This window comes from Diceros bicornis, chromosome 26, assembly GCF_020826845.1.
Source record: "Diceros bicornis minor isolate mBicDic1 chromosome 26, mDicBic1.mat.cur, whole genome shotgun sequence".
NCBI classification, from domain to species: domain Eukaryota; kingdom Metazoa; phylum Chordata; class Mammalia; order Perissodactyla; family Rhinocerotidae; genus Diceros; species Diceros bicornis.
The window spans coordinates 12,391,820-12,416,390 of NC_080765.1; the positions used below are offsets into that span (position 1 = coordinate 12,391,820).

The 24,571-nt window shown below is 52.7% G+C and overlaps 1 protein-coding gene across 2 annotated transcripts in view; it reads left to right on the top strand.

The window, feature by feature from the left end:
• MAD1L1 (mitotic arrest deficient 1 like 1) overlaps positions 1 to 24,571 on the top strand; it is a 454,569-nt gene that overhangs the window by 73,516 nt on the left and 356,482 nt on the right. For both annotated transcript variants that reach the window (XM_058569410.1, XM_058569409.1), the window contains exon 10: positions 8,527 to 8,613. In XM_058569410.1, the coding sequence (XP_058425393.1) occupies positions 8,527 to 8,613 (87 nt within the window). The remainder of the gene's footprint in view (positions 1 to 8,526; positions 8,614 to 24,571) is intronic.

The window sequence follows — 24,571 nt, forward strand, 5'->3', positions numbered from 1 at the left end:
GAAGTTTGAGGGTGGATTGATCTTCCTGTTGGAGTGCGCTTGGGCTATTTTTGGGCTGTGATGATACTTGGCCCGACTCCTGCTAGTCACAAGCGTTTACCTAATCCCCAGAGTGCCTTTGGTAAACATCCCTGAGTAGCTCCAGCCACACAGCAGGTCAGGAGGTTTCTGGAAAATAAACAGTCTTCCTACCAGTTGCAGGCACTTAGGCCTCGGGTCCTTGATTCGATGTGTGATGAAGGCTGCAGTTGTCTAATAATCCTTCATGATTCAACAGCTCTTTAGGAACGTTCCTCCACTCACACTTGGAGCTCCTGGCAGGTGAGTGGTGCATGGCTGCGGCTCTCTCTTCCTGCAGGATGCAGTCCCAGTGCCTGAACTCCAGGACATCTCCTGGTGTGTCCCCTCTTGTTTTTCCAGATGCCCTTCTCCCTTGGTCCCCAGTGCCCTGGGCCCATGCTGAGCACACATTGGAGAAACACCAACTTCTGTCAGCTCCCTTGCTTCTCCAGCTGGGCGTTTCCAGCGGCATTTTCATAGTTAGCATGCTGGGAGGGGCAGGGGCTCCTTAGTTTTCATTTGTACTTATACATGTAACATACGAATCCCCATCATAAGAAATTCAATAATGCACAGGAAGTTAAAGATCCCTTTGATTCCACCACCAGTCTCAGCCCTGACCTGGAGGTATCGTCGCTATCCGTTTGGGGTGAATCCTTCTAAATTGTTTTATAAATATACCTACATATCATTGATTGATTCTCTTTGTGCCTAGAAATACATTGTAGGTGCAGCTTTGGGTGCCTGAACGGAGGCAGACACTGCACTTGAGCACCTGTGTGAGCCCGGCTCACCCGGCTCTTCCAGGAGGAGGAGGGCATGCTTCTGCAGAATACTATTTGTGCACTTGTTGCTGTGTGCAGTGCTGGCCAGGGCCCTGCCCGAGGGCCGGGTGGTCTTTAAGTTCTGAATAAATGAACTCCCTCCTCAGGGCCCAGAAATCAGCGTCCCCGCTCCTGTGTGCCTTCTTCTTGCTTGGCACGTGGTTGTCTGTCCCTCCTTGGTACCTCCTGCACTGACCGTTTACTTGAGGGGTGATAGTGTGAAAGCACGCCAGGTGTCTTGGCTGTACCTTGGGAGGATGCTCTCGCATCTCTGACTTTGTGCTCAGCTCTCAGACCTGTGTAACCTGGAGAGCGTGGGTGGGAAAACGCACGTGCACATATGATGTATAACATACTGTATACACATGTTTATACATCTGCCTCTTGTTCTCTGCCGTAGGTCAGGGCACAAGAGAAGGAGGCCTGGGCCTCTGGAATGGCACGGGTGGTCTTTCAGGTCCCCATGCACTGTGCAGAGCTGGCCCTGGGGATGCTGACTGACCTTCTGATATTATCAAGCCAGGGGAGCCGTGGGTAGCTTCCCACACTTGGCGTCTGTGACAGTACGAGGCCAGTGGACAGGCATCAGTCTCAGGGTGTCCTCACGGTGGTTTCCCTGTGGTTGCTGGACTACAACGGTTGGGAGCTCCTCTTGGGAATAGCCCACAAAGCCACTTGTGAGCCATAGAGCGTGATGTGCGGTCTCACCTTGTCAGAACTGGTCCCTGTGGCCCCCAGTTTCCACAGCTAGACCTTACAGTTAAAAAAAAAAACGGTTGTTGTAGAAAGTTCTCACAACAAAATTATAGAAATTTTTTGAAAAATGGAAAACATTAGGAATCCTGCGACTGTAATACAACTCTTGCTTGTTCTAAAAATTTTCTTCCAATTCTTGTCTCCACACAGATATATTTTTATTTTTTATTTTTTTATTTTTTAAAATTTTATTTATTTATTTTTTCCCCCCAAAGCCCCAGTAGATAGTTGTGTGTCATAGCTGCACATCCTTCTAGTTACTGTATGTGGGACGTGGCTTCAGCATGGCCGGAGAAGCGGTGCGTCGGTGCGCGCCCGGGATCCGAACCCGGGCCGCCAGCAGCGGAGCGCGCGCACTCAACCACTAAGCCACGGGGCCGGCCCAGCACAGATATATTTTTAATCTAATGCACTTAACTTTATTTTCTGGTTTTGTTTTTTTCGATGTATATGTATATTTGCTGTTAAAAAGAGACAAACGTTAGCATTTTAAAATACTTTCTCTTGTCACTTACACTGACTGTTTTAGTGGTATTGTGTGTATGGCCTGTTTTATAAACCTAGTTTGAAGTTGTTGGACGCAGTAGCGTGGTCTCCAAGCCTGGCTGCCTGGCTCTTCTGTGCCTCAGCTTCCCCGTCTATAAAATGGGCGTAATAATAGTACCTGCCTTGTAAGGCAGCTGGAAGGATTGAAGGCTTAATGTGTGTAAGTGCTTGGAGTAGCCCCTGTCTGGGAGTGTGCAGTGACTTTGCCGTGTTATGACTTCGTCTCAGAAACAGTATTTCCACGAACTGTGGAAGTGGCTCTCCCTGGAGCTGTGCAGGGGAGCTGCCCTGTTTATAGCAACCTTATATTATTTCGAAGGAGATGTTTGATTATGTATCAAATTGCCAAGAATTCTGGTAGTCTTTTATGAGAGAGTAGCCAAAGCAGTCACTTGATTTCAGGTGTTTGTGTCCAGAGTTCTTGCAATGATATTTGTAGCTGAGTGACTCTGTCTTGTCCTCTGGGTTCTTTTAGATTTGGGCTAGATTCTGGAACCTAATATCTGTCCATCCAGTTGACAGAGAACGTCAGAGAATGTTTCCTTGTCAGATGTCCAGTGAGTGGTTTTCTTAACGGCACAGGGAGTTTTTTGAACTTGACCTGCAGAGTCATAGGATTTTTTTAGCGCTTGGATTCCTCCTCTGTTTCTGCAGATGGTTGGTGGTTCTAAGTTGTGCGTAAGAACCACCGGGGAACTTGCTGGCAGATCCTGAGCCCCAGCTCCAGGGGTTTCGGGTCAGTGGATTGAGCGGTGGAAGTGGATGGTCTCAGATTATTCCAGATGATTCTGATGCAGATGGTCCACAGACCACTCTTACTATTCTAGACGCTCTCCACCCCCTTACGATGCCGCACCCCGCAAAACCACATGGATCCCACTACCCTGACCAGAAGTGAGTGTGCCCTCCCATGTTCTGTGCTTTCTGCTGTCTGTAGCAACCATGTAGCCCCTCTTTTTGCCTAGCATCAGATTTAATGGGTGTATAGTATCCCATGTTATGGCTGTGAGAACTTACTCACTGGTTTTCTGTTGTTGAGCTTTTTTTTTTTTTTAATGTTAAAAACAGTGACATGAGGACTGTAAAATGGTGCAGCTGCTATGGAAAATAGTATGGCAGTTCCTCAAAAAATTGAAAATGGAATGATCCAGCAATTCTGCTTCTGGGTATATATCCAAAAGAGTTGAAAGCAGAGACTCGAACACGTATTTGTAAACCAATATTCATAGCAGTTATTCACAATGGCCAAAAGGTGAAAGCAGCCCAGGTGTCCACTGATGGATGAATGGGTAAAGAAAATGGGGTCTGTCCGTACAATGGGTTATTCTTCAGCCATAAAAAGAGATTCTGACACATACCACACATGGGTGAACCTTGAGGGCATTATGCTCGGTGAAATAAGCCAGTCACAAAAAGACAAATACTAGATGATTCCACTTATATGAGGTCCCTACAGGAGCCAGATTCAGAGAGACAGAAAGTAGAAGGGTGGGTGCCAGGGGCTGGGGGAGGGGAATGAGGAGTTAGTGTTTAATGGGGACAGAGTTTCAGTTTGGGAAGATGAAAAAGTCCTGGAGATGGGTGGTGGTGATGGCTGCACAACAATGTGAATGTGTTTAATGCTGCTGAATTGGACACTTAAAAATGATTAAGATGGTAAATTTTATGTTACATGTATTTTACCACCATTAAAAGCAAACAGTGCCACGATGCCTCCTTAACCATCTGTGGTGCTCGTCCCTGGTCGCTTCCTTGACGTGTGTTCCTGGAAGTACAGTTGCTGGTCGACAGGTGTGGATTCCCACTTTGGTGGCTTTTCTTACCTCGTCCTCCTGGGCGGCCCGGCCATCCTTGGGCCGTTGGGGCAGGACAGCAACTTGACTTGCCAGGTCACGGGAACCACCGCACCAGACGAGTAAGCTCTTCCATCTCCCAGCACCTGGGTTTCCTCCTGGCTTGGAGGCCCCGAGGTGCTGACTGGCCGGGGCCTTGGGGACATGCGCGTCCACCTGCGGTCGAGTCCGCTGGTGGGCCAGACACCTCCTGAATTCCTCCTCATCCGTGCCCTAGGGGGACCAGGTTAACGTGTGAGTCCTGTGGTCCCCAGTACTCGCCCACTTCCTTTGCAGGCATGATAATGCTGTTAATGTCCGCAGAGGTGCAGGGACTGCCAGGCCCCCACCCCGCTTGATCAAACTCCACCGCACCCTTGGCTCACCCCCTCTTGTGGCCTCAGGAGTGTCCACACTTGGCAAAAACCACTGTACTGTCTTGTCTTTTTCTCATGTGGGACATTCTGAAACCATTCTAACTAAAGTCGTGTACTTCACTCCTCCAACAGAATGTTTTCTTTCTGGTCAACACTGCAGCACTAAGGGTGAACAGAATTCCACGCCATACAGTGTATTGATTAATAATTATTTCTCATTGACACTTGTGTTCCTCATTTACATCAGTTTCACTGTCACCTATGTTTTGTCCTTGTTTCCCATTCTCAGTGTGAAAACGGGATTGAGTTGTGTACCTGGATATCTGTCTTTTTCTGCTCCGTGAAATGAATGGGTGTGCAAGGGGTCGTCAGGTGGCAGTGCTGCGCTGCACCTAGGTCTGGGGTTGTGGAAATGAGCGTAAGGAAGCCTCGTCGAGCTGGCGGGTCAGCCTGGAGCTGTCTGAGCTGTGACTTGACTCCAGTCTTCTGCAGTTAGTTCGTCTGTTTTTCCTTTGAAGATTTCCTGCCCTTTCTCTTCTCTGTGGGTGGAATAAACTGGTCTGATGTGAAATTCTTGAGTGTTGTCATCTAGCTTACTGGGCTTTGTGTTTTTTAGGAGAAGTTGAAACGTCATGGCTAGCAAGAATGACTGGACACCTGAGTCTTCATTCAGCCGAAGTAGTTGCCTCAGGTTTTTCAGCCCAAGAGGCCATGAGGGGAAAGGTTGTCCAGTTGCTGTGTGCCCTCCAGCAGCTGCTGGGACAGGACTGAAGTGAGAATGGAAGTGGGCGTCCTGGCCTGTGCAGTTTAGCCTTCTGGAATTGGGCCCACAAGAAAGGCAAGCTGTACAGCTTCGAGTCCTCACTCTGCCAGAGAGGGTGGTGTATCTGAATGATGGCACATGGGATCTGGGTCCAGGGTGTGGCCGTGAACCAGCCAGCTGGAGAGCCCGCCTTCAGTGGTGTGCGAGCCAGACTTGCTGTGGCCGTCCAAAGGCGTGTAGACTTGCTCTTTGGTTGTGTGGGGGTGACCCACCCCAGCTGTCCCACCCCCTTCTGTCTCAGGGAAAGCAGCTCTCTCCACCCTCTCCGGAAGGGGTGGCACAAACTCAGAGGGCACATGCCTTGAGGTCTTGCTCCTCAGGTATGTGGACATGTGTTTGCATGGCTGGTCTTCTTTCGTGGGAAAGGAGGAGTATAGGAGAATGTAGGCAAGACAGTTCCTGCTTGGTTTATGCGAACATGGAGCCAGGCCCTTGATGCTAAGTTGAAATGGCTGCTGAAAAGTTCCAAACTGTTCGAGTGTCTGATGGCCTCTGTGAAGCGTTAAACGGAAGGATGTATGAGACTCAGGCCATCCTGGGTGTGGCACGTGTGCTGTGGGCGGCTCTGTGGCACCTTATGTGTGCCTTGGTCTGGGCAGGTGTCACAAGAAGATGCCGATGCCCCGAGGCATCAGTGGGAGTAGAGCATTTCAGAAGGATAGCATAATAAGTTCATTTTTCTCTTCATTTGAACTGTTCCCAATTTTCTCATTATTAAATTGTTATATTTCAAATTATCTTCACTTCAAAGGAGGTTGGAGAGCCTTGGCTAACAGTGAGTCTGGCTCTCGGGCTTTGTGGGGCTGATTTGTACCTCAGGGCAAGAGTCTTGTTTTTAAATTGGTGTCACAAGCTGATTGCTCTCCAGATTCCAGGAAGGCTTCTACTTGGAGGGTATTGTGGGCAACTTGCCCTTGTTGAGAGAGAGCCGCATCTCAGTTAGATGAACCCCCCGAGACTTTGGTGGCTGTCTGCCTGGCAGCTGCCTCTCCATGGGCCCTTCCCACTGTTTCAGGTCTGAGTAGACACGGCCCAGCCCGGCAGGGAAGTGAGGAAGAGGGCGGTCAGGGTCGTGCTTCCTCTCTCACCCTCTGCAGCATCCGTCTGCTTCTCCCACATGGCGTCGGCTGGTGCTGGCCCACAGGGGCTGGGGGACCTTGCACATGTGGACATGCAAGATGTTTTGTTTATTGTTTTAAAGACATCTTCTCATTGATTAGTAACAGTTTGCATACCCCTTTGACTAAGTAACAGAAAAATACAAAACAGCTTAAGTATCTCTTTACAACGTTACAGAAAACAATCTCTCTTGGCTCGAAAGGATTTATTTATTTTGCTTACTTATCTTCCTACTGGTATTTTTCACTCCCTGAGGTTGGAAAGCCACAGGAAGCTCTGAGAAGAGTGGGAAGTGGTGCTGAAGGCTGGCTCACACTTCCCAGATGTCAGCTTCTCAGAGGCCTTTTACTGAGAAGCATTTTTTCAACGGAACCATTTTCTCATCCGCAGAGCCCGCTTGTATTTAGGGAGGAGTGTGGGTGGAAATCTCTGCACGGTGCCTCCCGGTTCCTTCCACACTGAGGCCACATCCTCACAGATGTCCAGTAGAGGGGCCTTTCCTTGGTGGTCAGGAAAGGCGTCTGTGTGGTGATCTGAAAGGGAGAGAGCACGGACTTACCCGACGGAAGAGTGTGACGGCAGAGGCCCAGGTGTGAGGAGTTGTGCGGGGCCCTGCTCTGTCTCGGGGCTGTGCTGGGCTCTCAGGACGTACTGCCAATGAGCCGAGGTCATGGGAGCTCACCTTCTAGTGATGGCAGACGCTGAGACCCCTATACTAATCACCAGCGAGGTGGGCCTCGGCAGTGGCGTGATGGGGTAGGGAGTGTCTTGGGGGCTTGATGGAGAAATCCTCTTCAAGGAAGGGATGTTTTTCCTAAGCCCTCTCTTTTGAGAAGAGCTAGCCCTGGGAAAACCAAGGGAAGAGCTTTGCAAGCACAGGGTTACCTGACACAGAGTTTTGGGGAGCAAATGGGGTGGAGGGAAGGCCAGCGGGAGGCAGAGAGGCCCCAGGGGTCTGCTCCTGCAGGGTTTGTGGAGCGTGGACTTGAGGTTGGGTTTTAAGCAGGTTTCTTTGCGGGGTCCTTGGTTACAATGTGCCTCCAGGTGCCCACTGCTGACTTCAGTAGAAGAGGTTTATTGCTGGGTGTGGGGTGGTGCTCCCAGGATGCACCTGAGGCCTGAGAGCACCCCTGGAAGCCAGCACTGTGGTGACTTTGGAGGCCAGGAAGAGGGCCTTCGAGCACCACGGTGACCAGGACCCACCTGCTTTGTAGCTTTATGTAGGACTCTTGTTCCACAGAGTGTGCATCTGGTTGGTGTAGCTTGGGTCACGGCCCCCTGGGCTAGTGGACGGAAGGTGGACCTCTGACCACTGTGATGGAGTGGTTGTTCCCTAAATGGGAGTAGGGTGAGGCTGCGGGCCTCATATAGTGCCCCATGCGGCTCTGTGCTTAGTCCTCAGGCCTTGAGCTCACCCACCTCTTGGCCCCTTCATGCGGGGAGCATTCAGCGTGCATGCCGTATGTGTGTGTTGGGGAGTGTGCACACCCCACTGAATATTTCTTTCAGTCTCTCAGAGACATTCTTGGTGTGTGTTCTCCTAAGATACGGTGCTGAGTTAGAGGATGGGGTTCAGATTGAGGTTCAGTGCTGTTCAAAGCAGAGTGGCCTGTGAACCAGCCATTTGAGTCTCAGTTTTCTCATTTGTAAAGTGGAAACAATAAACTACAGGGTTGCTCTGAGCATTAACTGAGGTAATTAATCTGGAATAGTTTTGAAAATTATAAAGCACCATTGTACCTATGGGCATCTGTTATTCTCACTGTTAGTATTGCTGCTGCTGTTACGTGTGGGTTGGAAGGAGAAGGGAGGAAAGGAAACTGAAGTGTACGGAGCACCTCGTCTGAGCCAGGGTCTTGGTAGGTGCTTTTTAAACGTTTCATGTCCTCTGCATAGTGACGCTGTTTGTTACGTATTGACCCTATTTCCACAGGTGAAATAAAATCAAGGCTTATAAAAATAACTTTCTCGTTCTGCCATAGCTTAGGGGTGGGCTGAGGGTTGAACCCAGGAGGTGGTGAGTGCATGGTGCCGCAGATACTGCCCTGGGAACAGGGCACAGGACTTGACTTATCCCGGGTCTGTGAATCAGCAGCTGCTGGCATGGCTTTTGGCGGCCATCTAGTGTGCAGAACCAGGTCCCCCTCCAGGAAACAACTGATGCTGAGTGTGTGTTCTTGATCCCACAGGACCCCTGAAGACCTTTCCAGATTCATTGTTGAGCTGCAGCAGCGAGAGCTTGCCCTGAAGGACAGGAACAACTCCATCACCAGCAGGTAGGCCTGGCGGCCTGTGTTCACAGGGACAACTCTGTTTTGGAAAGCTGGGGGCTGGTGAGTGTGTGCCCCTGGCTTGGGAACAGCTGTGCTTCGCTGTTCTGTCGGCCTTAGCCTGAGTGGGCAGGTACTAGGACTGCAGGGTGCCCCACGTTCCTGCCGTGTGGCAGTGAGACTCAGCTGAGGCGGCATGATGCTGTCATCCCAACGGTGTGCCAGATCACCGCTGGATCCCTGGTCGGCTAGCTTCCTGCTGTGTGGGTCTGTGAGAAAGGATTTTTCATCTTTGCTGTGGCGTGGGCTCCCAGTGAACCCTTGATGGTGTGGAAACCTGGACCCCGGGGAAAAGTGTCTGATGTTTGTGTGTATAGACTTGTGCACTCAGGCAAGGTCTACAGAGAGTAACAGAGCAGCCAGGACGCCTTTGCTACAAATAACAGGAAAACCTTACCCCCCGATTTAGCAGGGAGGGAATGTGTTTCCTTCCCTGGCAGGAAGTCCAGCTGCATGGCTCCTTCCAGGGCCTGGTGTTAGGTTTTTCCTCTTGATGCCAAATGCGTGGTATGTGTTCCAACACTGCTTCTCCAGCTCTCTGACACCAGCTGGGTGTCCAACAGTTCAGTTCCATTCTGACACCAACTCCCAGAGTCGGCAAAGATCCCACAGGTGAAGGGCTCAGTCCCACAAGGCTGCCCTCCCCATTTCTGTCTGACTACAAATTCAGAGGTTTCCTTCCATCACCCCCAACAGGTTCAATAATTGGCTAGAACAATGCACAGAACTCAGGAAAGCGCTTTACTTATGGTTACTGGTTTATTATAAAGGGTGCAGTCAGAATGGCTAGATGGAAGAGATGCATGGGTGAGATATGGGGTGGTGCAGAGCTTCCATGCTCTCTCTGGGCACCCCACCCACTGGGAAGCTCTCTGAGCCCAGTGGTTCAGGGGTTTTTACGGAGTTTCCACGCTAGAGTAAGTCATTGCCTGTTGGTGAATAACTCAATCCCTAGCCCCTCTCCCTTCCCTGGAGATGGGGGTGGAGTTGGAAGTTCCAGGCTTCTCTTTTTGGTTCTTCTGGTGTCCAGCCCCCATCTGGAGCTGTCGGGGGCCCCCAGGAGTCACCTCATTAGCATCAACTCAGGGCTTGTTATGAATAACGAAAGATGCTCCTCTCACCTTGGAAATCCCAAGGGTTAGGAGGTCTGTGCCAAGAATGGGGACACAGACCAAATATTTATTTCTTATGAAACTACACCTGGGCTCTTCGAGGAGGCTGTCATCGCCATTCTCTGGTGCCCAGGCAGGGGGGCTGCCCAAGTTCTGGGTGTCACATCCACAGGCAGAAAGGAGGGGCCTCTTTCTTGGGTCTCCTTTTTGGAACAAGGAAACCTTTCGTGGGTCCCCCACTGCCAGCAGATTCCCTCTCAGGCCTTGGTGGCCCAAATGGGGTCAGATGCCTGTTCCAGACGAGTTACCCACAGAGGATGGGATTCCATGACGAGCTTCAACTAGTCCAGTTCCCACTTGAGGAAGCTGGACAGCTGAGTGAGGTCGGGCTCTTCCAGTGAGCAAGGGGCTCAGGGACAGGCTGAGAGGCAGGCGACCACAATGGGAGCCCTTGGGTGCCCCGCATGAACTGACCGATTGGTGGTTTGGACGGGTCTGTGAGGAGCCAGCCTGTTGGCCATTGATTATCTGCCACAGCCTCATCCACTTGTGGAGATACCGTTTTAATAATTTATTAGTAGCCAGAAGGAAGGTTTTCTTATTTTGGGGGCTGATGTTGCTTTAAAAATTGGCTTTTAAAAGCATCTGGTAATGTTGGACATAATCACATCAATTTAGTTTAAAAACCTCAAATGATAAAGATTGCCTTTTGCTTTCAGAGCTACTGTTAGATGAAACGGGCATTAAAAGTGATTGAAATTAAAGCTTTAACATTTTTCCAGGCAATCCTCTTCATTTTACTTTGAATATGAAACAGAATGAACTATTACGGAAAAGGGAACTTGTTTGCATTTTTCTCCCGCCAAACTGTGAGGTTCTTTGTAAAATTACCTGCTTTGACCAGCAGCAGGAAGATCAGCCCCCATATCTGGAGAACCATGAGGAAGAAATAACTCCCATCTGCAGGTGCCCGATGGCGGCTTTTCTTGTAGTCATAAATGTGGCTTCAGCCATCTCATCTCTTTTTCGGGATTGGCTGAGAAATGGACTCTGCCTCAGGGAGAAGCCCTCTGCGGTGGGCAGGTGGTCTGCGTGACTCATGGCAATCGTCCACCTCTCGGGACCCTTGGGTTCCTTCTGAGAGCTGATGCAGCCATCTCTCGGAACAAGGGTGAGTCTCGAGCACCCACGAAAGAGCTCTGTCTTCCCCTCTGCTGTGGGACGGGTGCCTGCAGGCATCGAGCTCAGTGCTTACATGCATTGTCTCATTTCGTCTCACAGCACCCCATGGAGGAGACCGTTACTGTGGTCTCCCTCTTCCAGATGAGAGAATGGGCTCAGAGAAGTCCAGGAATGTTCTTGAGGCGTCAGACAATAAGGAGCTGTTGGGCAGTTCCTGCCTTGTTCATCTATAATAGATTTATGTGTAAGCCCCTATGGGGAGGTGGCGGGGAGCTGGGATCCTGGGCCCTCAAGGCCCTTGCTGACCAGAACAGAGAGGAGATGTGTGTACAGTGTCATTCGAGCTGGCAGGGGTGTGGGCAGCTGCTGTTGTCACAGGCAGCAAAATGACAACGCCGTTGATAGTGACCTTCTTTGTGGAGGGCTGGGAGACCTTGTGAGGTTGGAACAACTGACTTCATTTCTGCACTTCTTTAAAGGCAGTTAAGCAGAAATTCAGGTTAGATGGGAAGAGGCACCTTGGCAAGAGGTGAGAACAAGGGGTGCAGCTAGTGCCCAGGTAGGTGGGGGATGGGGCCTGCGAGTTCACAGGGCGTTCCTGTTCCCAGCACCCCACAAAGCCCACGCCTGAGAGCAGGTGCTGTGGGTTTTGTCTCCCAAGCGTGTCTTATTGGCGTCTGTCTCCTCCACTGAAGTCGCACTGTTGCTGCCTTAGCTTAGGTTTGCATCGGCCTCTCTCCATCATTACGGCCATCATTGCGTTCCAGTTCATCTCAGGACAGAATCTGACCCTCTTCCCTACCAAGTACTGAACGAGGGGTAGCAGCCAAGGGAGGGTCTCGTACAAACTTTGTGGGAAACAAGGCGAAGGAAAAAGTGCCCTGCATGCACAGAAGCTGAGTGGACAAGCCATCACCTGCCTCACTGGGGAGATAAGATGACATACTTCCAGCTGTGTGCCTGGAGCAGAGGAGAGTGTTTCCCTACCTTGTTACTGGAGAGTCCTGGTTCTACACTCTACCATTTGTTTGGCTGGGATTTTTGCCTTCCTTAATGTTTGTGCCTTCTGACAGTGGGCTGGGAGCCTTGTGGTGGGCCTGTGCCTCATCCTCAAACTGGGGCTGGAGCTTTCAGAGGCATGAACTTTCCTAAGCCCTCCAAATTGCAGGAGGCAGTGGTGTCTCCTCCTTCCAGCAGGTAGTGATGGACTTGGTTGCTTTAAGTACATTTCCGTAACTTTTTCGTATGTCAGAATGGGGCTAGTGTCTTGTAGGGCATTTTGTGGATGAAGTGAGGTGGTGATAAAGTGCCTGGCATCCAGTAGGACCCAGGGAGCGCCGGATGATGTGATGGTGTGATATGGCGAGTCCTCTGCCCTCGTGGAGCCAGGGGTCGGGCAGAGTTCTGGTTGGCAGCTTGTAGGGCATCTTCAGGGCAGCTGAGTGTCGGCATGCCCTTCCGGTGGAGGGGTGTCATAAGCTGTTGGGCCAAGTTCTCTCTGTGTGTTTCTCTTTGGTCGCCATCCTTGGGCAGCACCAGGGGCCCCATTGATCACTGGTGTGAACCGGCCTGTCAGTGCCTCTGGACAAGAGTCTACTTACAGCACAGGGAAGCTTCTTTCCTTTGTTGCTGCCCTGGCTTCGGTTTCGGTTCCTTAAGGCTCATACTCTTCGTTGTGGTTGCGTGCCTAGGACACATGAGCATTCAGGATTTGGGGGCAGATCCGGGTGTGTCCTGTTCTCCATACAGCGCTCATATGATGCTGGTGTGCAGCCCATCTGCCCTTGCTGGGCCCTCATGAGCAACCTGGGGTCTCTGGGACCCCCACACCCCACCACACACCCCGTGCACTGCTCACAGCCCTGCCGTTGGTAGAGCCAGGGGACTCTGAGGGCCAGGCCATGGGGGAGGCTGCCTTGCCTTGTAGCTCAGACCACGGCCACACTGTTGTCTTCCAGGGTCTGATGGGTAAGGGGCTGACGTGCTCTGAGGAGTGCTGAAGCACCAGGACTGGGAATCTTGTGCAGGGACATGTGGGGCTGTGACGTCCAGGTTCTCTGCTTTGCTGGAAATAAAGGCCTCACTTTGGAGAGTAGGTGCTGGAGTGAGCTGGGGCTTCTCAGGACCCTGCCAGGTTGTAGGACCCAGGTTTCTCCCCTGTAAGCACGGTGATGGTGGTGGCGATGGTGGTGATGGCGGGAGCAATGTGTGTTTATCAAGTACTTGCCTGTACCAGGCTCAGTGCTGAGTGCCTCCCATGGGGCCTCCCCTGAGAGCTCCAGGGTGGGTGCTGCTGTTCTCCTCTGTTGTGCAGCAGAGAAACCTGGGCGCTAGGATAGACAGCTAAGAAGTTGTAGACACAGGATTTGAATCCATCTCTGTCGTCTTCAGTGCTGCACATGGTTACTTGAGATGGCGCCCACGTCCCTGAGAAGCATTCGACGTGGCTGTGGAGAGGGCCCTTTCTCACTGTTTCTCTGCTGCAGTGGAGACTGGGTCAGGGCCCGCTGCATTGCTAAGGGGCAGCCCGCTTGTGTGAAGCCTCAGGCCCCCTTCGTGCATGCAGATTTAAGGTAGAACACCCTGTAGAAGTGAGTGAAAAGAAGCCACTGACTGACGTGGATACGGCGGAGCTCATCGAGTCTCTGCCGTGGCCACTAGAAGAATCAGCCTGGCTGGGGCTGCTGTGCACTGTGCGCTCCCGCTGGCTGGGCCCGGCTCTTGGGCTGATGAGTCCCTTTGTACAGTCAGCCTTCAAGTGCTGCCTGTTCACACCCAGAAGCACACTCTAGCTCTGGGCTGCCCTAATCACTGCAATTTGTTTTTTTTTTTTTAATAATTTTATTTATTTATTTTTCCCCCCAAAGCCCCAGTAGATAGTTATATGTCACAGCTGCACATCCTTCTAGTTGCTGTATGTGGGACGTGGCCTCAGCATGGCCGGAGAAGCGGTGCGTCGGTGCGCGCCCGGGATCCGAACCCGGGCTGCTGGCAGCGGAGCGCATGCACTTAACCACTAAGCCACGGGGCCGGCCCTGCAATTTGTTTTAAAGATCACATTTTGCCTCCTCTTGGCTGTAGATGTCTCAGAAGAGCCCTTGGCCTCAAGTCATCAGAGGTTGAAAAGCCCCGAAGCACCTGGCATCGTGGTCTTGCTGTAGAAGGCCAGCAGGTCTTTTCCTGGACGCCCCTGCCAGCTTCCTGGTGCCTCGGCCTGGGCCGCTGCTACCCTCCTCAGATGCCTGGGGCTATGGGCGATGTTGGGAAGAGAGAGTTGTTGTTTAGTGAAGGGGACTCAGGCATAAGTGGGTGGAATGAGCATCTTCACCCTCATTCCCCATCTCAGAGGAGGTATGCCCTTGGCTGGTGTGTTTTCCTGGCATCTACCCAGTTGATGGGTTTTCCTGTCGCCTCCCAAGGGTGAGTTAAGGTCAGCATGACAGTCATAATTTTTAATGTGGCTCTTTACCCGCTGTTTGTCCAAAGCATTTGGGTTGTCCTCTCAAACCATCTTGGAATGTAAGTAGGCCTTGTCACCCTGTGTCTGTGTGAGTTATAGTGCTCTCAAGCTGTCCAGCAAGGCCAGCGGCGGGTGTGGAAGATTCATGATGACGAGGGACCTATTCTCTGCATCTCGTGGATCTCATACTGTGCCTGACATGAGGTGAGGGTTTGGAAGCTCTGACTGGTGTAAGCACAGGCTGCCTGTGTTGGGATCTTGGTCTCACTGCCAAGGAGCTCTGTGTCCCTGGACAGTTTAATTGGCCTTCCTCTGCCTCGCCTGTCAAGGTGATGATGATGGTGATAACTTTGTAGGACTGCCGTGAGAGTTAAGTAAAATAACCTCTGTAAGGCGTTCCAACTGGTGCCTGGCACAGTGAGCAAATCATTATCTGCTTATTACAGTCGTCATCGTTGTTGTCATTGTCATCATTTTCAAGGTACCTGGGAAAGTGTGAGTTCTGGGACAGTTCAGGGCATGGCGGTGGTGAGTTTCCCAGTGGGCTCATTAGGGGTGAGAAAGTGTGTCTCCTGTGTCTGGCCAGAGAAGACCAGAAGGGGTTGAAGCTGTGGGTATGTGTGAAGGGTAGACATGGCAGAGTTTGCTCTGGATCAGGTACGACAGGTAAGAGAAAAAGACATGGGTGAGGTTTTGGGGAGAGCATATGAAATGATGGGTTTGCCTCTTATGTGGATGGAGAACATAGCAGAAGAGCAGGTGAAGGCAGAGGGAACCTGGAATTCAGTTTTGGATGTGATGATATTATGAAGCCCGTCAGACTACCAAGTGAATCTTGGTCGTTGGCCATCGAGTCTGCAATCGGGTTAGAGATCTGGACCGGAGATTAAATGAGGAAGACGTCTCCTTCAAGACAGGGAAGGGTGTAGCTGGAGTCTGCAGACTCTGCCCATGGCCCATGCTGACAAGGCAAGTGGGGATGCTACAGCAGTGTGGAAGTCCAGGACCTTGACACAGATGATTCTGGGGCAGTGGGAGCGAGAGCTGGCTCTAGTCCACCTGGCGTCCTGCCCTTAGAACTTGGGCATCTGTTCTCCTTGCCTGGAACGTTCCTCTCTCAGGTGTACCTGTGCAGCCTGGCCTCTCCTTCCTTGGGATTTGTGCTCAGACGTTTCTTGGTCAGTGAGGCCATCCTGGACTGCCCTGTCTACAGTGGCCCTGCACATTCCTGCCTTCGCTGTGCTCCTTCTGTGCTCTCTCTCCCTGCGTGTAAGCTCCTGGACCTAGAAGAAGGCTGGTCCAATATGCTGCTCAGTGAGTGAGTGTGGAATGAAAGAACTAAGGAAAGAACCATCGGAGGTTGAATACACACAGTGACTGAGACAGGTGGATGGTGTGAGGCCTGTGGGGATGCTGCCTGTGCTGTGCTGGTCACAGGGCCACCAGCTTGAAAGTGCTGGAGCACGAGTGAAAGTCAGGTTTGGCAGAGGCGCAGGTCGTCAGGGCTCTGGACAGGCTTGCTGAAGGGCAGGAGTGGTGCCGCTCTGACCCTCACCGCCCGCTGGGCTGGCTGGAGCTCATCCTTCTGTGCTATGTCTACCGTTCGTGGTGCTCCACCTCTGCAGGCTCCCAGGGGCTCAGTGATCACCTGGGTGGTCTTGATTGGGAGTCAGAGACCCTAGGGGGGGTCTGCACTGTGGTGTTGACCTTGGGCCACAGCTGAGTTCTGCCTCAGGTTCTTGCCAAGATGACTCGTGCATCCTGGGGGGACCCTGCCACATCCATTTGTCCCTTTGTCTTCCCTGGAAGAAGCTTGTGTTTTGCAGGGAGAGCATGGAGGCCATGGACTGTGGTTGCCTGTTGCAGAGAATCCATTGTGGAGAGTTGTCTCCTTCTGTCCTGGAGAGGAGTGGCCTGTGAGTGGGCGATGACCATGGCACACCCTGCCCCTGAGCTGGGCAGTCCCTCCGCCAGGCCTCATTCTTAGCCAGTTACTGTCCCTGCAAGAGTGGGCCCCAGGGGTTTTCAGTGGTGAGAGCCGAGGCCTTGCCTATCCATTTGGCTCTTAGCGCCACTCGATGTAAATGGGCTTTGGCAGGTGTCGAATCAGCCTGTGTCCAATGGGTTGTCTCCACGCATTCCTTAGTGGCAGTCTGCTGCAGTGCATAAGTTCCAAGGACACGGTGGAACACGCTGGTTGTGAGCTTGGTGGGTCCAGACCACAAAGCCTCTTCTTCAGGCCAGGCTGAGCTCCCCCAGCTGGTGCTGGTCACAACGGCTTGCACGGCATGTGGCTCTGCAGTCCTGGTGCGAGCGCTATGTCCTGGCCATGGGAGGAGCACTGAGAAGCGTGTATGTCTCTCTCCAGGAGAGGGGAAGAAATGACCCCCAGCAGGCACACACATCTTTGGAGCGTCAGGGGCTCACATTTGTAGCTGCATCCCTGCACCTTCCTTCCGTTTATGGCTGTGGTGGCTTGAGGAAGCCCCAGCCTTTCTGGAGCCTCAATTTTACTCGTACCCTCACTGTCTCCCAGGGCCCTGTGGAGTCTCTCTGAGAGGTAGCACTCGTGGCCGCCTTCCTTGGCTGGTTGCTTCAGTGCAGAGGCCAGAGCCCAGGCTTCCGCTTTAGACCACGCGGTCTGTCTGGGGTAGGTGGGCCATCTGTCTGGCATAGATCGCACTGTCTGGCAGGACTTCCTGTGATGTTGGCAGTGTTCTGTGTCTGTGCTGTTCCGTGCAGTAGCCACTGGCCACGTGTAGCTACTGAGCACTTGAAATGTGGCTAGTGTGAGTGAAGAACTGCCTCTGTAATTTAAACAGTCACATTGGTTAGTGGCTTCCATATTGGGCACCGTGGCCTTAGACCAGTGTCCAAAGTTTAGCTCTGCCGCATACCATAGTGAACAATTCTTGAGCATCTCTCTTCACTCTGTCTCTGTCTCTGTCTCTGTTAACTGAGATCACATACATAAGTCGCATATTACAGTGCCTGACCAGTAGTCGGCTCTCAGTACATGGTAGCTGCTGCTATTGTTTGTTAGCAGCATCATCGACAACTTTGTCATCCTGTTGTGGTAATGAAGATCTTGGAACATCAGAACTCACCGCCTTCTAGGTGCCAATCCGGTTCCCATTCCTTAACACCCTTCCTCTGCTCTTCCACTCAGTCCCCTGCCCTGTCTGGTCAGCGCAGTGGATGGCAGCTCTGGGTCTGCCCATTTCCTGGCAGGACTTTGGGCTATCTGCGACCCTGCCCTCCACCTGTGTTGGCGTTTCAGCCTGGCGCCTGCTGAAAGCTTTTCAAGGTTTGTGCCAGCAGCTGCTGTATGTGAGCTCCCTAGGGGGAGAGCCCCATCAGCCTCCTGGGCATAGGGGTCCTCCTGGTCTGCCTGTCTTCTACTGAGCGGACCGCCAGAGCTGTTTCATGGGCTTGTGCTGCTCGCCTTGCCCCCACTGTGGAGAGGAAGGTGACACTTTCTGGCAGCCCTGGCTGGAGCCGGAAGGAAGCCTTTTGGTGTGAAGCCCCCCAGCTGCCCTGAATGTGGGTAGGAGTGATCTCCTCCGACGTGGGGTTCTCTTCTGCCGTAGCGCTCATGCCCTTGTCCCTGTCCACCCTTGTCCCTCTCCTCAGCTACACTGGGAGCTGCTTGAGGTCTGGACTCTGTACATTCAAGATTGTACTTCTGATGTCCAGCACGGGCTTGGTGCTGATTCGGTAAGTGTTTAATGAATGAAGAGTCAGACTGAGGCCCCCATGCTCCGAATGCCTGCTGTTACCATCCCCTGCTTCTCCGCTGCAGACCTGTGTGTGTGCCTCGGGTCCCAGCACGCGTCCTTCAGGGCCCAGGGCCAGTGATCCTCTGTCTTAGGCCTTACCTGCAAGCGGGTGCTCGCTCTTCTTGACGCGGTCTAGCTCTTTGCTCCACGTGTGTTCGTGAATCTGTACCTCTCTTCCGTCACTTACCATTTTTCCTCCAGATGACAAGAATTCGTGTCACTATTTTCCACTCTTGCACGCTCTGCCATCCACTTCCACAAAGCTGTCTGTGGGAATCTTGTAAAATGGAAATCAGATCGTACTGCACCCCACCCCAGGCCCTTTTGTGACTCCCCATTTCCCGTGGAATAAAAGCTGACTCCTCCCTCGGGTCCCGGCCCCCTGACTTCTCCAGCCTCATCTCGTTTCACCATCTCCTGTTTCCCTGCCTCTGCCGTGTCAGTCCTCCTTCAGCTTCCGGACCCCAACCCCATCTCGACTTGGCCTGCGCCCTCCTCTCCTGTCTCCCTGTTAGCACCAGCACTGAGTTCAGCTCTTGGCTGAATTTTAATTTCTCAGGTGGCCTTTGCTGACTCCCATTTAAATTAGGCTTCCCTTTGGATTATGTATTGTGTAGTTAAGTTTATCTTCATCATACACTTCTTAGTTTAGTTGTCTCCATCAGAGTGGGCACTATATTTGGGCTACTGTTTTCCCCACTGTGATTCTGGCCAGAGCACGGTTCATGGCATGAAGGAGACACTCAGTATGGAGTGAGTGGGTGCACGCGGGAGGAAGGTGCTAGAAGTGAAGGATGCCACCAGTGTTCTGGGCACGCGGGCCTTCCCACCCTCTCGTCTTGCTCGTATCTCATTTAAACCACAAGGAGGTTATTTTGGCTTTGCCTGTAAAGTACACCCAGAATCCAATCACTGCTCCTGCCCCACCGCTAGCCAGCATCATCTGCCTGATTCTGAGGCTAGCCCCTGACCACTTTGTCTGCTTCTGATCTATCCCCATGGTCGGCCCTCTTCTTAGCATTGTCTGTCTGCACCAGGGCCCCACAGTGGCAAGAGGGGCCTTTTTGTCAGCTCATGTCACTTGGATGCACAGAACCTTCCAGGGCATTCCGTTTGACTTGCAAGGAAAGCTGTGGTCTGTTGATGCTGTGGGGCCCTGCCACTCTCACCCCCTTTGTCACCCCACCCTGTGACTGGGGCTTCACCTCCCTCAGTCTTCTGCTCACCTCATCTGCTAGGTCAGATGACTGTTTTCGGTTCTGGAACATTCCAAGCATGGTCCCTGATGTAGGGCTTCTGCACTTGGTCCTGTTGAGACACCGGTGTGTGTCCTTCCCTCAGCTTGTCTCTGTCCAGGTGTCACCTTGCGGGAGAGGCCGTCTTTCCCCGTGCTGTCAGCTGCTCCTTTTCCTCCTGATTTTGCTTCCATGTTCTTCATAGCACTAATCTGACACATTTGTTTATTGATTGGCTGATTGAGATGTTTATTGTGTATTTCTCCCTATTAAAATGTAAACTCTGTAAGAGTGCAGGGGCTTTGGGCATTGCATGCTTGGCACAAAATCGATGCCCGGTAGTATTTGTTGAGTGAATGGTAAATGTCTTCTCTCTCCCCCAAGATGTGCTATTCACTCCCTGAGCAGGGGATGAGGGGAGGCAGTGTGATGGCTCTGTGGGTGCCTGTGTCCTCACCGCAGCCCAGCTGGGACTGGGGACAGGTGGATGGAGTGTTGTTCTGGAGTGCGTGTGTCCTCGCCACAGCCCGGCCGGGACTGGGGGCAGGCAGATGGAGTGTTGTTCTGGAGTGCGTGTGTCCTCGCCACAGCCCGGCCGGGACTGGGGGCAGGCGGATGGAGTGTTGTTCTGGAGTGCCTGTGTCCTCACCACAGCCCGGCCGGGACTGGGGACAGGCGGATGGAGTGTCGTTCTGGAGTGCCTGTGTCCTCACCACAGCCCGGCCGGCACTGGGGACAGGCGGATGGAGTGTCGTTCTGGAGTGCCTGTGTCCTCACCACAGCCCGGCCGGGACTGGAGACAGGCGGATGGAGTGTTGTTCTGGAGTGCCTGTGGAGGGTGGACTGGCGCTTTCATGTCTTCTCTTTCAGTTCATCATGGCTCCCCCCACCAGATTTGGTCTCCTGTTTGACCCAGTGCGGCAGCAGTTGAGGTGGCTGAGTTGACTCCTCCGGCTGGCCTGGCACTGGTCCCCTTGGCTGCTGACACCCTGTCCTGGCCGCGGCGCCTGTCGGCTCTCACGTGTGTCTGCTCGGCCTCCCACTGCGGCAGAAGCCTTGCTGAGAAAGGTTTGTGCAGAGTCCCGCTAGTGAGGAAACTGCTGTCTGGCTTCGTACCCCAGTGATGAGTGATCTGACTGTCCTTCCGATGGCACCCAGGCAGGTGGTTCTTGCCCCAGGCTTGTGCCTGGAGCCCAGGTGGAGACTGCCCATGTTCTGCTCAGCACGGCTATGACAGCATCCTTCTGAGCGGGTGGGTGGTGTCATCGAGATCACGGCTCTGACAAGCGCTCGGCCGCTTTACCAAGTGTGACATACACGTGGGTGGACTGTGCACTGTGCACGGGGTGGGGCGGGCTGTGGAGGAGAACAGACAGATGACCCGTGCGGAGGGCCTGGGTGTGTGCACACTTGTGAGTGCATGCGCACGTGTCCTCACGCACACTAACAGTGGAAGCACTGAAATGTCTCAGATGTTTGTTCAGGGGGAGACATGTATTTATTTTCTGGTTACAAAGTAGATCAGGGAACATTTCTTGGAAGAAGTAGCTTTTGAGTTAGATCTGGCTAGAATTGTGAAAAACTGTAAAAATAAAACCACAAAATAGCATAAGTGATGACCCAGAGGTGGGACATTGACAAAGAGGGCGAGCGTTTGCATCTGAGTGCCTGCCCTGCCTTCCATAGTCTTACCCTGCCATGCGGGCCAGCTCGGGGCTGTCCCAGGAGGGATGTGCTTCGTGGGCCCTCAGACCTTGGCTGTGGTCTCCTCAGAACCGCCAGGGCACAAACTGCAGCAGGCCCTGAGGTGCGTGCAGATGGAGGGCCTCCTGTGAGGCTCTGAGGGCCCGTCCCAGGAGGACCTGGGTCCTGCCCTGTCCCCGACTGCCCCTTGTCTTTGCACCTGGGCTGACTGCCAGCAGTCCCCCTGGGCAGGGGTGGACGGTGTCTGCACCGTTGCAGGGGGCGCCTTGCTGCCCGAGAAGATAGAGAACTGGGGAGACAGGATGCACGTCTCTGGCCATGGTGCTAGCCTCTGTGTGAGGCTGGGCTTGCTACAAGGGCTTTGTTTTCTTTATCTCCGGAATGTGGGTGACAACAGTGCCTCCTTCCTTGGGTGGTGGTTGTCACGCAAGGTCCGAGCACCTGGCCCAGCTGTGAGCGCTCAGTAAAAGGCAGCCTATATTGGTTACCAGCTGTGGAACAGGCCCTTTCAGGAGGCTGGTGACTGCCCAGTGGGCTCCTGCCCCATGTCTAGTGTCTGGCACACGCATGCTGACACGTGCCTCTCAGGAAATCAGAGTCTGTCTCCTTCCCTCACTGGTGACGTGTGGGAGGAGTTATGGCTGGTGCCTCAAAGCCGTGTCACTCGAGGGGACGTTAGGAGCAAGCCTTTCTGCGTGAGGTCTACCTGGGGTGGTCGGGGCTGAGCAAGTGGGCCTGTGTTGTTGTGCCTGGGGGCCGGCGCCAGAACTGCTCCCCTGCTGCTATCTGGGACACTGCAGTGTGGGCACAGCCCCTGGGATCTGCCCAGGGACTCCTGGCCATCTGCTTAAGTCTGCCCATCACTTTGGTTCTCAAACCTCTTCCCTTCTTGCTTGGGACTTAGCAGGAACAAGAGAACCCAGCAACACCTGTGCTGTGCCAGGAGGTTACCCTGTGCTCGATTTTCCCGAGTCTGTGAGATTCACCTGCTCTGTCACCTGGGGAGAGAATGCCGTCCTCACGGGGATCTCCTGACCCTGGCTTGGGTGGGGAAGGATTCAGCTCTCATTCTGGTGCTCCTTCAGCACGCTCTGCCCAGGAGGAGGCAAGGGGCAGACACGTGCTGGTGGAGCTTGTGCAGTCTGAGGTTGTGCTGGCAAGGACACAAGATTTGGTCCCTGTGGCTCTGGAGGGGAGTGTGACGGAGCAGAGATGGCCAAGAAGTGGTGGCAGGCAGTGTTGGCCAGCGGCGGGTCAGGAATAGCAGAGTTCTAGGAGCAAAGGTGAGCCTCGGCAGGCCTCCGTAGGGCAAAGGCGGATGTGGGCTGAGGCCAGGCTCTGCATGCCCGCGGCAGGACTGACGGCGCTTCCTCCTCAGGGGAGCTCTCTGGGCACAGGCGCTGGTCCTCTTGACTGAGCAGGGCCCGGCGTCCAGCTGACCTGGCATTGCCAGCCGGGGGTTCCTCAACCTGCCACTTCAGCCAGCTTGTGTTGTCTTTTTTCAGCAAGATGAAATGCCATTAATATTTCACACCCAGACTGTTTTCTTGCATGTTTTGCATTTCCGTATTTAAAACAACATTTACATATTCATGGGCCTTTTAAATAAGTTTTATTGTTAAGGGGTGTGGAAATGGATAAAATGTGAAGCTCTCCCTTTTATTCAAGCACTGGAAAAAATTTTCATCCCCTAAATGGAATCAATTTCTGAGTGGTTAGTTCTGTAGCAGTTGCTGTAGGAAAATTACTCTGGAAGCCACATGTCCCAGGGTTCATCTTGTTGTCCCCTCAGCGTGCAGAGACCAGGCTGGGTGGCCTGCGGCCTTATTTCCCCATCTGCAATCAGGCCCTGAGGACTCGTCTCTCTTTTGGATTTCTGCTGGCTGGGACCTTGCCTTCCATCTGGGGAGCGCTGGGGCCCATGTCTCCCATCTTCCTTTTGTGGGGGGGATATAAGGTAGACAAGATGCTTGGTTTGGGATGTGGCTGAGCCTTTCCTTGAGGTCTGCCAGTCAGCCTTTTGTGGGACAAATCCAGGCTGGTTTCAAGAGTGCACTGGACTCCCTTGCCTCCCTTTTCCTCTTCATTTGCTAGTATCAGAAGTGCCCCTGTCACCACAGGGCTGCACCAGCTTCGGCCCTGCATTCGAGGCAGCTTGGTACAGGAAAAGAACCTAGCTCCAGTGAAACAGCCGCTGTGTTCCCGGCTCTGCTGATGCCAGCGAGGGACTTGGACAGAGCTGGTCACCCTCTCCATGCTGTGGTCCTGTCTGTGGGGAGGAGAGGCACCTGCCCTCTTTTCCTGAGGGGTATTATCAGGGGCACTTCAAGGATATGTGAGGTGCTGGCCTGGGGCTGGTCAGAGAGCTACCAGTATTCCTATTTCTTTATGTTTGAGTACCAATGAGTTTGGCCAAGCCTTTGCTTCTGGGATGTTTGGGTGGCGGGGAGCTGAGCGGAGACACTGAGGACTGACAAAGTGTGGGAGGTTCTGGAATGGGCATCTGTGGGTTGCCAACCAACTTGGGGATCTTGTGTGGGCCTGGTCTTAAGCCAGGCATAGCTCATGGAGGTGACCAGGTGCTGCAGGGCAGTTCAGGGCTTTTGAACCCACAGAAATGTAGCCATGATGGCCTGCCATGTGGTTTGGTGTGTTGCAGAGGAGATCGAGGGCTCTTTAGAGTCCACATAATAGAACACCAAACTGGAAGATCCTTGGAGAAGCCAGGGAGACTGAGGCCGAGAAGGGAGGGGCTTTGTTCAAGACCCCACCCTGGGTCCTAGATGTAGTGAGACCTAGAATACAGAGCTTCCAGGTCTCTAGGCTATTTATTTTTTTAACATTAAATTTTTTATCATCTCAGAGAGGCCTTTCTAAGTAGCACACAAAGCCTTAGAATCCATAGAAGACAAAATGATAAATTTGACTATATAAAAATTTTAAAAGTTTACATGGCAGAAAACACTATAAACAAAGTAAAAAATCAAATGATGTAATCTGTTTAATTTTTAAAAGCTCTTTAAATATTTCTATGAACTTGTGACACAAGATCTAAGCACACAAGGCCACCTTCCATCGTCACAAACCCCTAGTCCTTGCCTGCACTGCTTTGCTTTCTTGGAGATGGTCCGACAGAAGGGTGCCCTAGTGAGGACTCTGCCAGCAACCCCCAGAGTGAGTACTTTTCCTGTTGTCCCTAAAAGGCGATGGGTACCATCAGCTTTCATTGGAGTGATCAGGTGGAGGGTTGGCCTTCTTCAGGTGCCACGATGCCACAGACATGAGTGTCAGAGTGTGTTTGATCTCTCCACATGGAGACCCTCACACCGGCCCATACTGGAACATGCTTGGGTTGCGTCTCTCGAAGCCTCTTGCATCATGGCCTTGAAGGCCATGTCTGATTTCTTCTTGTGGCTGGTGGGGATTCTCAGG